Source organism: Zophobas morio, unplaced genomic scaffold, assembly GCF_036711695.1.
Source record: "Zophobas morio isolate AGI-343-1 ecotype UQ-CSIRO unplaced genomic scaffold, CSIRO_AGI_Zmor_V1 ptg000008l, whole genome shotgun sequence".
In the NCBI taxonomy this organism is placed as follows: domain Eukaryota; kingdom Metazoa; phylum Arthropoda; class Insecta; order Coleoptera; family Tenebrionidae; genus Zophobas; species Zophobas morio.
In genome coordinates, this window is record NW_026972113.1 from 4,720,530 (window position 1) to 4,733,759 (window position 13,230).

The following is a 13,230-nucleotide window of genomic DNA, read 5'->3' on the forward strand; positions in this document are numbered from 1 at the left end:
GTCAAAGCAATGCAGATAATGGGAATGGTGTGGAGTATAGGTGAGAGAATATTTGGACATGACGTAAGAAGAAAGATGAAAATGTTTGATAGTTTAGTTAGGAGTGTATTAATGTATGGAGTGGAGATATGGGGATGGAAGGAATATGCAGAGATTGAAGCAGTTCAAGAAAAATATTTGAGGTGGATGTTAGGGCTACGGAAAGAGACGCCAGGCTATATAGTAAGAGAAGAATGTAAACGAGAGAAATTAAGAGTATACACTGGGAAAAGAGCGGTAAAGTATGATGAAAGGTTGAAAGAAAGAGAGGAATGTAGGATATTGTATGAATGCTGGAAGGAAAAAAAAAAGGAAGCAGGGAAAGAACATCACAAGGGTAGACAAGGATATTATCAAAGACTGGGATACGCATGGATGGAAATAGAGAGAAAGAGAGAAATGGGGGTGAGTATGAGAGAAGAGTTGTGTATGCGTGACAGAGACATAGATAAACAAGAGAGAAGAGCGAGTGTAAGTAATTCTAGGTACAATGCAGACTATAGAAAGATAATAACAGAAACAATACCAAAGTACCTAGACAGAGAAAGCGCGAAAGAAAAAAAAATAATTGCGAGATTTAGGTGTGGAAATGAAGAAAGAAATAATAAGTTTTGGGTAAGCGAAGATGAGAGAATGTGTAGGATGTGTGGAGAAGGGCGAGAGACGATAGAGCACATGCTGCATGACTGTGAGGAGAGCAAAGAAAGAGAGGAGAGTGTGACAGAGATATTGAATGAAGACGGAAGAGGGGTGGAATGGATGAAAGAAGTGGAGAGGACAAGAGTAAGGCTGGGGCAAGGGGGGATGGGGTAAAGGAAAGAAAAATTAGTTATTTAGTTTATAAAATGTATTTATTTGGTTTTTGTTAACTAGGGAAAAATTGTAGTGTCAAGAATCTTTTTAAGCCCGTAGGGTAAAAAAATAAACACTTACTACTACTACTACTACAATTCTTCAAATTTTCGACTTTGCTTTTTTGGGTTTTCTATTTCTCAATTTTTTTATCTTTCTTTGACTTTTGGGATTTTTCAACATTTCATTTCTTCGACTTTTCGACTTCTGGATTTTTTTTGGGTTTTCGATTTGTCGGTGCTTTGATTTTTGAATTATCCGATTTTTCGATTTTCCAATTTTTTAAATTTTCGAGTTTCGATTTTGATTTTTCTGTTTTTCGATTTTTCAGTTTTGCGATATTTTAATTCATTGTTTTAAATTTAACATTTTTCGATTCCTCGATTTTTTTTTCAGTTCTTCAGTATTTTATTTTTTCTATTTTTACAATTTTTCAAATTTTGGCGTTGCTAAATTTTCAGTTTTCCGATTTCTCAATTAATCTATTTTTAATTTTCTCCTCTTGACTTGTCCAAGTTTCGGTTGTTCAGTTCTTCAATTCTTCGATTTTGAACTTTGCTTTTTGGTTTTTCAATTTCTCAATGTCCCAATTTTTTCATATTCAAATTATTCAAATGCGGTTTCGCGCCATTGTTTTTTTTATGACGAAATTTGACTTCAAACTGGGACACCACACTATAAAGACTCTAATGTATGCACATACATGTCGCCATGACGTTGAGAGAAGATAACAGATATTCAATTATTTGGTATTCTGGTGTTCTAATTTAAAAAATTAAGTTAGATTAGGTTTTTTATTTACCGGCGACAGTAACGCATGTCGTGTGGTTGGTAACAGACGAGTTTCTCGCTTGACAAATCAGTGATGCCAATCGCGGTCTACTCCAACTCAAAAAAATTTCGGTCATAATTGGCGGGTTTGCATTTTCTTTGTAATTGGATGCGACCACTCGCTAATTATCTTTCAGGAAGTAGTCATAAATATTATTAAAAATAATAAACCTAATTTGCGGATGTTCCCAAGAATTCCAAACAATAGTTTGAAGTTCGTTCAGAGAAATACTTTTACTTCACGCAGAGAACAAAATTAATTGAATATTTTAATCAAACCCCAATCACAATATTTAAAGCCCAAACTGAAACAACTTCCCACAGACAATAATTTTTTATTAATATTCCAAATACAAAATAACTTCATTCTGAGTGAAATCAAAAAAGAATATGATAAAATAAATAAAAAAGCCTTCCAAATTGTAACGAAGTCGTGAAATTATTTCTAATATAATTTACCTATCACAACTTAAAATAATCGAACCAAGACAATGCTTAACGCTTACATAAGAAACATATAAAACAAAAATGAAAAAGATAAAATCCTAAAAAAATTACAAATGTTTTAAAATCTGAATATTAAATTAACAATAACAAGAGTCGCATTTATGAGACAATGAAATTCAAAAGCCAACGACCAATAAAACAAGTGATGAAAAAAAAATGGATGAGCTTTCAAATTTTTTTAAGCCTAGATCTAATCACCGATAAAATAAAGTTCAATTTTCATTTCAATAAATTCAGAGTGGGTGAGGTTAGTTTTAGCTTTTTTGTCGTTGTATAATGTCAAATGTCAAATACCAAATCATGTGCTCACAAAATAAAGCAAAAAATCGTTTAAAATTGAACAGGGGGAGTAATTAACTTGATTTATTTGTAGAGCTAGAAATGCACAACGAAACCAAAAGTTCGATAGAATTTTAGAAGAGTTGGAAGAATTTATAGCCGAATTCTACTCGAAAAAGAGAATGTTTAGTTAATTTCAGTTAGAGACGATTTGTTTGCCTGAAAAATGAGTGTTTTTGGATAAATTTAAAGGAATTTGATATTTTGTTGCTGGATGAACTTGAAAAAAAACTTTAGAGCTTTTAGTTTTATTTTTTACGAATCTGAAAAAATTTTGAGTGTTTTCTCTTATAATAATTTAATTAATTTCTTATAGGATACATCATTTGCAAAAATCGGTCTTATTTTAGCAGGTACTAGCCCCGCCCACCCGCCCTCTCTTACTACTTCAGCCGTTTTTCCAAAAACTTCCTCTGAAATTTCGCAATTTTTAGAATTTTTAAATAATTTGACTTTCAAATCGAATATTGGAAAATATTGCTCGTGTCTTTAAACACACTATATTTTTGGAATAATCACCACATCTAGATGACTAACCCAGAATTTTCTGTGGCTTTTTAGACAACTTTTTCTTTAGTGAAATTTTCCAAATTATGCTTTTTCATTGCATTTTTGGCGATTTTCGAAACTTAACTAAACACACTTTCTTGTAAGTTTCGAACTCCAGAAGTCATCTCCGGAGTCGTGTTTTTATAACTCTAATCGTTTTTCCAAAAATGTCATCTCAAAAATTGCAATTTTATGAATTTAAAAAAAAAAAATATTTTCAAACCGAATTTTCCGAAAATACTGGTCCGTGACCATAAATACGCTAATTTTTGGAATCACTTCGTCGAGATATGTATCTTATATTTTTTGTAGATTTTTAGACAACTTTTTCAAAAGTGAAATTTTTCAAATTATGTCAATTTGGTTGGATTTTTGACCATTTTCGCAACATAACTAAACACCGTTTCTTATAGATTTCGAGCTCTAGAAGTCACTTCCGGAACCGTTTCTTTATAAATGCAATCGTTTTTCCAAAAACGTTCACTGAAATGTCGCATTTTTTTTTTAATTTGTAAAAAAAATGACTTCCAAACCGAATTTTCCGAAAATATTGCTGCGGAACGATGAACACGCCATATTTTTAGAATCACCATGTCGAGATTTAAAGCTCAGAATTTTTGGCGATTTTTAGACAACTTTTTCAAAACTAAAATTTTTAAAATAATGTACATTTAGATGACTTTTTGACCATTTTCAAAACTTTACCAAAAACACTTCCTTATAGATTTAGAGCTCTAGAAGTCACTTCCAGAGTCGTTTTTTTTTTTTATTATTACTCCAATCGATTTGCCAAAAACGTTCTCTGAAATTTCCCAATTTTTAGAATTTTTAAAAACTTTGACTTTCAAATCGAATATTGCGAAAATAGTGCTCGTGACCATAAATCCACTACATTTTTGAAATCACCTCGTCAAATATGAATTCCAGATTTTTTTGTAGATTTTTAGACAACTTTTTCAAAAGTGAAGTTTTTCAAATTATGCCAATTTCGACCCATTTTCGACCATTTTCGAAACTTTACTAAATACACTTTCTTACAGATTTAGAGCTCTAGAAGTCATTTCCAGAGTCGTTTTTTTATTATTACTCCAATCGTTTTTCCAAAAACATCCTCTGAAATTTCGCAATTTTTAGAATTTTTAAAAAATTTGACTTGTATATCAAATATTGCGAAAATATTGCTCGTGGCCATAAATACACTACATTTTTGAAATCACCTCGTTAAATATGAATCCCAGATTTTTTTGTAGATTTTAATACAACTTTTTCAAAAGTGAAATTTTTCAAATTATGCCAATTTCGACCCAATTTTAACCATTTTCGAAACTTTACTAAATACACTTCCTTACAATTTTAGAGCTCTAGAAGTCACTTCCAGAGTCCTTTTTTTAATTATTACTCCAATCGTTTTTCCAAAAACGTCCTCTGAAATTTCGCAATTTTTAGAATTTTTAAAAAATTTGACTTATACATCGAATATTGTGAAAATATTGCTCGTGACTATAAATACACTATTTTTTTGAAATCACCTAGTCAAATATAAATCCCAGATTTTTTTGTAGATTTTTAGACAACTTTTTCAAAAGTGAAGTTTTTCAAATTATGCCAATTTCGACCCATTTTTGACCATTTGCGAAACTTTACTAAATACACTTCCTTACAGATTTAGAGCTCTTGAAGTCACTTCCAGAGTCGTTTTTATAATTATTACTCCAATCGTTTTTCCAAAAACGTCCTCTGAAATTTCGCAAATTTTAGAATTTTTAAAAAATGTGACTTATAAATCGAATATTGCGAAAATATTGCTCGTGATCATAAATGCACTATATTTTTGAAATCACCTCGTCAAATATAAATCCCAGATTTTTTTGTAGATTTTTAGACAACTTTTTCAAAAGTGAAAATTTTCAAATTATGCCAATTTCGACCCATTTTTGACCATTTTCGAAACTTTACTAAATACACTTCCTTACAGATTTAGAGCTCTAGAAGTCACTTCCAGAGTCGTTTTTTATTATTACTCCAATCGTTTTTCCAAAAACGTCCTCTGAAATTTCGCAATTTTTAGAATTTAAAAAAAAATTGACTTATAAATCGAATATTGCGAAAATATTGCTCGTGACCATAAATACACTATATTTTTGAAATCACCTCGTCAAATATGAATCCCAGATTTTTTTGTAGATTTTTAGACAAACTTTTTCAAAAGAGATTTTTTTTAAATTATGCCAATTTCGTTGCGTTTTTGACCATTTTCAAAACTTTACTAAATACACTTCCTTACAGATTTAGAGCTCTAGAAGTTACTTCTAAAACGTCCACTGAAAATTCACAATTTTTAGAATTTTTAAAAAATTTGACTTTCAATAGAATATTGCGAAAATGTTGCTCGTGACCATAAATACACTATATTTTTGAAATCATCTCGTCAAATATGAATCCCAGATTTTTTTGTAGATTTTTATACAACTTTTTCAAAAGTGAAATTTTTCAAATTATGCCAATTTCGATCCATTTTTGACTATTTTTGAAACTTTCCTAAAAACACTTCCTTACATATTTAGAGCTGTAGAAGTCACTTTCAGAGTCTTTTTTTTATTATTACTCCAATCGTTTTTCCAAAAACGTCCTCTGAAAATTCACAATTTTTAGAATTTTTAAAAAATTTGACGTTCAATCGAATATTGCGAAAATATTGCTCGTGACCATAAATACACTATATTTTTGAAATCATCTCGTCAAATATGAATCCCAGATTTTTTTGTAGATTTTTATACAACTTTTTCAAAAGTGAAATTTTTCAAATTATGCCAATTTCGACCCATTTTTGACCATTTTCGAAACTTTACTAAATACACGTCCTTACAGATTTAGAGCTATAAAAGTCACTTCCAGAGTCGTTTTTTTATTATTACTCCAATCGTTTCTCCAAAAACGTCCTCTAAAATTTCCCAATTTTTAAAATTTTTAAAAAATTTGACTTTCAAATCGAATATTGCGAAAATATTGCCCGTGACTATTAATTCACTATATTTTTTAAATCACCTCGTCAAATATGAATCCCAGATTTTTTTTGTAGATTTTTATACAACTTTTTCAAAAGTGAAAATTTTCAAATTATGCCAATTTCGACCCATTTTTGACCATTTTCAAAACTTTACTAAATACACTTCCTTATAGATTTAGAGCTCTAGAAGTCACTTCGAGAGTCGTTTTTTTTTTATTATTACTCCAATCATTTTTCCAAAAACGTCCTCTGAAATTTCGCAATTTTTAGAATTTTTAAAAAATTTGACTTTCAAATTGAATATTGCGAAAATATTGCTCGTGACCATAAATCCACTATATTTTTGAAATCACCTCGTCAAATATAAAACCCAGATTTTTTTGTAGATTTTTAGACAACTTTTTCAAAAGTGAAAATTTTCAAATTATGCCAATTTCGACCCATTTTTGACCATTTTCGAAACTTGACTAAATACACTTCCTTACAGATTTAGAGCTCTAGAAGTCAATTCCAGAGTCGTTTTTTTATTATTACTCCAATCGTTTCTCCAAAAACGTCCTCTGAAAATTCGCAATTTTTAGAATTTTTAAAAAATTTGACTTTCAAATCGAATATTGCGAAAATATTGCTCATGACCATAACTACACTATATTTTTTAAATCACTTCGTCAAATATGAATCCCATGTTTTTTTGTAGATTTTTATACAACTTTTTCAAAAGAGAATTTTTTCAAATAATGCCAATTTCGTTGCATTTTTGACCATTTTCAAAACTTTACTAAATACACTTCCTTACAGATTTAGAGCTCTAGAAGTCACTTCCAGAGTCGTTTTTTTTTTTTTATTATTACTCCAATCGTTTTTCCAAAAGACGATTGTTGCATTACATACAAGAAAAGACTAATTTTGGCAAATGATATATATAAATCTGTTTTATTTTAGCAAAAACTAGCACCGCCCACCCGCCCTCTATTTTCTTGGAAGGTATATAATTTTCCGAAATGGACTTATCTTAGCAAACACTAGTCCCGTCCACCCCCCCTTTTCCACTCTAACGACTAGTTTAATTTCTGTTCAGTATAAGATCATTCATTTCATTCAGATCGGATAAAATCAATCACTGAAAAGGAGACAGGGTGGGTGGGCGGGGCTAATTATGTTTTTCGGTCGAGTGGGAGTGGAAAGTAATAATAGAATGTAGGATGTTAAAAAGTTATAAACAGCGCTAATTGTAACTTTTTTTTTGTTATACTTTTACTTGGCAATAACGCAAAGAACAAAATTAATTGAATATTTTAGTCAAACACCAGCCACAATATTTAAATGGGGGCACTTAGCGCAAACAGAAACAACTTCTCACAGACAATAATTTTTTATTAATATTCCAAATACAAAATAACTTCATTCTGAGTGAAATCAAAAAAGTATATGATAAAATAAATAAAAAAGGCTTCCAAATTGTAACGAAGTCGTGAAATTATTTCTAATATAATTTACCTATCACAACTTAAAATAATCGAACCAAAACAATGCTTAACGCTTACACAAGAAACATATAAAACAAAAATGAAAAAGATAAAATCCTAAAAAAATTACAAATGTTTTAAAATCTGAATATTAAATTAACAATAACAAGAGTCGCATTTATGGACCATGCATGGACTTCCTGCTGTCGGCAAACATCCCCCACAACTGCATGGCCACCCCCATTTCGATGACCTGACCGTCCAAGCCGTCGTAAATCAGCCGATTGTGGTTCAAGGAGTTTCGCAGATGGCTGCAACACACCCCAGTAACAACAACCCCAAAATCCGCAACCCCTCACCTGACTTTCTTGTATGGAATCACAGTTTTAAAAACCCATTCGATGACCGCCGACATCCTGTGTCTCGACTCATCGAAGCAGAAGTATCGGGCGATCCCGTAGAAGTTGTTCATCTTGGGAACGGTATACAGCAGAAATACGGTCTTACCACTCTAAAAATAAAAAAAAACATCCAGAAGATGCCAACATTACGCTTCAACCCACTCACCTTCTCCAGCGCCATCACGTGCTTCTCCGTCTGCGGCGAGAACACCCACTTGTTCGAGCTGTAGGCGATGTTAACGCTGCTCTCCTCCTTCACCCTAATCAGCAGAAAAACCGAGTTTTCGAACCCCGGGAAGGAGGGTTGAGGTAACGCTTGAGCGCCAGACGTAGACGGATTATCCATCAAGTTGAGGAAGGACAAGGACGGGCTGACTTGGTAGCCCCTGGAGCCCACGTTCAATCCCGGGTAGCTGTTGGCGAAGAGCATGGAGTTGCCGTTGTCGTAGCTTTGGTAACCGTTCGTCGAGTAGTAGCTGGCAGTGTCGCTCAGGCTGAATTGGTCGTTGGATGGAGGAGGGTAGTTGCGAGCGAAGCGAGCCGTGTTGTAGGCGTTGGCGACGGCCCTGTAGTCGCCTTGGTCGCTCGACGAGTCCAAAGGTCGGTTCAGTTCGAAGAACTTGGGTTTTTGCTTAATGCCCACGGGGATTGCGAGGTTGGCGCTGCGGTCTTCGAGGATGAGGACTTTGGCGAGGGCGTTCAAAGCGGCTTCGTCGGTTTCGTTGAGGGCGTTGGTGGGGCTGAGGAGCTTTTTCTTTATGATGGTTTCTATGTATTTGCGGAGGTAGATGATGTGCGGGGAGGGGAACTCGAACTCTAGCCATTCGTCGATTTCGAGGTAGTTTTCCATGGGGTAGTTGACTTTGATGCCGCACATTAAGGAGATCTAAAATAGGAGGTGTTATAAAAAAAATCTTGATTTGACTAAATTAAATCAAATTTTCATCTCAGTAAATAAATAATAATCAATGAAATTCAAAAACGGAGGTGGGTGGGGTTAGTTTTATCTTTTTCGTGCAGATTTCTCTGTTTTTCAATATAAAATCCACTTTTCCACCAATAAAATGAATGATCACAAAGGAAGCAGGGTGGGTGGGCGGGGCCACACTGATTTTTTTTAAGCGTAGAATTGGACAATTTGATAAACTGAAATTCAATTTTCATATCAAAGTAAATAAAATAAGACAATGAAATTCAAAAGCCAATGACCAAAAAAATAAGTGATGAAAAAAAATAATTATGGATGAGCTTTCAAATTTGTTTAAGCCTAGATCTAATCACCGACAAAATAAAGTTCAATTTTCATTTCAATAAATTCAGAGTGGGTGAGGTTAGTTTTAGCTTTTTTGTCGTTATATAAGGTCAAATGTCAAATACCAAATCATGTGCTCACAAAATAAAGCAAAAAATCGTTTAAAATTGAACAGGGGGAGTAATTAACTTGATTTATTTGTAGAGCTAGAAATGCACAACGAAATCAAAAGTTCGATAAAATTTTAGATGAGTTGGAAGAATTTACAGCCGAATTCTACTCGAAAAAGAGAATGTTTAGTTAATTTCAGTTAAAGACGATTTCTTTGCCTAAAAAATGAGTGTCTTTGGATAAATTTAAAGGAATTTGATAATTTGTTGCTGGATGAACTTGAAAAAAAACTTTAGAGCTTTTAGTGTTTTATTTTTTACGAATCTGAAAAAATCTTGAGTGTTTTCTCTTATAATAATTTAATTAAATTTCTTATAGGATACATCATTTGCCAAAATCGGTCGTATTTTAGCAGATACTAGCCCCGCCCACCCACCCTTTGTTTTCTTGGAAGATATGTCATCTGCCAAAATCAGTTTTATCTTAGCAGGTACTAACCCCGCCCACCCACCCGTTATTTTCTTAGAGACTAGGTCCTTTGGCAAAATCAGTCTTAAGTACACTAGCCACTCTTTTAAAAGTGAAATTTTTCCAATGGTCCCCCCTTCTTCAAATTTCGGCCAATTTTTGACCTTTTCGAAACTCAACTAAATACATTTTCTTGTAGATTTCGAGCTCTCGAACTCACTTCCGGCATCGTTTCTTTGATAGCTGCAACCGTTTTTCCGGAATCGACCGTTGAAATATCGAAAATTTTAGAAAATTTCAAAAATTTGTGTTTCGTACCGATTCTTTCGAAAATATTGCTCCGTGACCATAAACACGCTATATTTTTGAAATCACCTCGTCGAATATGAATCCCAGATGTTTTTTGTAGATTTTCAGACAACTTTTTCAAAAGTGAAATTTTTCAAATTATGCCAATTTGGTTGGATTTTTGACCATTTTCGCAACATAACTAAACACCCTTTCTTATTGATTTCGAGCTCTAGAAGTCACTTCCGGAATCGTTTCTTTATAAATGCAATCGTTTTTCCAAAAACTTTCACTGAAATGTCGCATTTTTTTGAATTTGTAAAAAAAATTGACTTTCAAACCGAATATTCCGAAAATATTGATGCCGGACGATGAACACGCTATATTTTTAGAATCACCATGTCGAGATTTAAAGCTCAGAATTTTTGGCGATTTTTAAATAACTTTTTCAAAACTAAAATTTTTAAAATTATGTACATTTCGATAAATTTTTGACCAATTTCGAAACTTTACTAAATACACTTCCTTACCGATAGAAGTAGTCACTTCCAGAGTCGTTTTTTTACCATTAATCCAATCGTTTTTCCAAAAAAGTCCTATTAAATATCGCAATTTTTAGAATTAAAAAAAAAATTGACTTATAAATCGAATATTGCGAAAATATTGCTCGTGACCATAAACACACTATGTTTTTGGAATAATCACCACATGTAGATACCTAACGCAGAATTTTTTGTGGACTTTTAGACAACTTTTTCTTTAGTAAAATTTTTCAAATTATGCAAATTTAGTTGTTTTTGACTATTTTTGAAACTTAACTTAATACACTTTCTTGTAAGTTTATAGTTCCAGAAGTCATTTCTGGAGTTATTTTTTTTTGATAACTGTAATCATTTTTCCAAAAATGTTATCTGAAAAATTTGCTATTTTAAGAATTTTTAAAAAATTTTACGTTCAAACCTAATTTTCCGAAAACACTGTTCCGTGACCATAAATACGCTATATTTTTGAAATCACCTCGTCAAATATGAATACCAGATTTTTTTGTAGATTTTTAAACAACTTTTCCAAAAGTGACATTTTTCAAATTATGCCAATTTGGTTGCATTTTTGACCATTTTCGAGACTTAACTAAATACACTTTCTTATAGATTTCGAGCTCTAGAAGCCACTTCCGGAATCGTTTCTCTATAACTGCAATCATTTTTCCAAAAACGTCCTCTGAAATATCGCATTTTTTTGAATTTGTAAAAAAATTTGACTTTCCAACCGAATTATACGAAAATATTGCTGCGTGACGACGAATACGCCATATTTTTAGAATCACCATGTCGAGATTTAAAGCTCAGAATTTTTTGGGGATTTTTAACAACTTTTCAAAAATAAAATTTTTCAAATTATGCCAATTTCGACCCATTTTTGACCATTTTCGAAACTTTACTATACTTCCTTATAGATTTAGAGTTCTAGAAGTCACTTTCAGCGTCGTTTTTTTAATTATTACTCAAATCGTTTTTCCAAAAACGTCCTCTGAAATTACGCAATTTTTAGAATTTTTAAAAAATTTGACTTATAAATCGAATATTGCGAAAATATTGCTCGTGACCATAAATCCACTATATTTTTTAAATCACCTCGTCAAATATGAATCCCAGATTTTTTTGTAGATTTTAAGACAACATTTTCAAAAGTGAAATTTTTCAAATTATACCAATTTCGACCCATTTTTGACCATTTTCGAAACTTGACTAAATACACTTCCTTACAGATTTAGAGCTCTAGAAGTCACTTCTAGAGTCGTTTTTTTTTTATTACTCCAATCGTTTTTCCAAAAACGTCCTCTGAAATTTCGCAATTTTTAGAATTTAAAAAAAAATTGACTGATAAATTGAATATTGCGAAAATATTGCTCGTGACCATAAATCCACTATATTTTTTAAATCACCTTGTGAAATATGAAGCCCAGATTTTTTTGTAGATTTTTAGACAACTTTTTCAAAAGTGAAATTTTTCAAATTATGCCAATTTCGACCCATTTTTGACCATTTTCGAAACTTTACTAAATACACTTCCTTACAGATTTAGAGCTCTAGAAGTCACTTCCAGAGTCGTTTTTTTTTATTACTCCAATCGTTTTTCCAAAAACGTCCTCTGAAATTTCGCAATTTTTAGAATTTTAAATATTTTTACTTTCAAATCGAATATTGGAAAATTTTGCTTGTGACAATAAACACGCTGCATTTTTGGAATCAGCACGTGGATTTTTGATAACTTTTTCAAAAGTGAAAATTTTCAATACCTAAGGTATTTTTTCAGACTCTAGAGGAAAATCTGGAGGAAATTTGGATTATTAAATCCTGTTATGTATGTGAAAAACCTACAATTTCGGAGAAAAACACTCACAGTGATGGGCGTGTTCGGCGTAACCCCTCTAACTTGATGCCCATTCCTCACTTTGACCATCTCGTCATACACCAGCCACAACGATAGACAGACTTTACTCAACGGACTGGCATTATTAATCAAGACCCGTTTCTCAGTCCTAAAATTCGCAATCATCAAACAACAACAAATAAAAGAAAACTTACAAACCTAGTGCAATAATGGCCACTTTTCTTGAAAGCTAGTTTAGGATACAACCCTGACGAGATAACAGCTTTCACTAGAGGCCAATTCTCTGAGTGAGCATTCAGCGCCATAATCGAGGTTCCATTAGTCGGCACGAACTTTGCAGCCCTCAATTGACCCAGCAGTTGTGACCTAGTCTTCAGTATAGTTTCTATAGTAGAAGGACTTATGAAAAAATCGCGACAAAAAAGTCGTTCTCTCCTATATTTTACCGAATCTTGCCACTCAATAAACGCTTTTAGGTACACCATGTGGTCGCTGTAGGTGTTAGCCATCAAACTCTTCCTCTTATCAGCTGCAAACGTTCTTAAATTCGCTTGGGCGGGTAGTTGAAAAGGGTCTCTGAAAAGTTTTAGTAAGACGATTGTTGCATTACATACAAGAAAAGACTAATTTTGGCAAATAATATATATAAATCAGTTTTATTTTAGCAAATACTAGCACCGCCCACCCGCCCTCTATTTTCTTGGAAGGTATATAATTTTCCGAAAT

At 32.5% G+C, this 13,230-nt stretch overlaps 1 protein-coding gene across 1 annotated transcript; it reads right to left on the reverse strand.

Annotated features, from left to right (window-relative positions):
• Positions 1-7,580: 7,580 nt before the first annotated feature.
• LOC135124756 (3'-5' RNA helicase YTHDC2-like) lies at positions 7,581-13,025 on the reverse strand. The gene is made up of 5 exons (XM_064049973.1): positions 12,703-13,025; positions 12,514-12,652; positions 8,158-8,877; positions 7,950-8,101; positions 7,581-7,901 (listed from the first exon to the last, which is right to left on the reverse strand). Exons 1-5 carry the CDS (start codon positions 13,011-13,013, stop codon positions 7,769-7,771), a joined length of 1,455 nt encoding a protein of 484 aa, XP_063906043.1. The 5' UTR covers positions 13,014-13,025; the 3' UTR covers positions 7,581-7,768.
• Between the last annotated feature and the right edge of the window lie 205 nt (positions 13,026-13,230).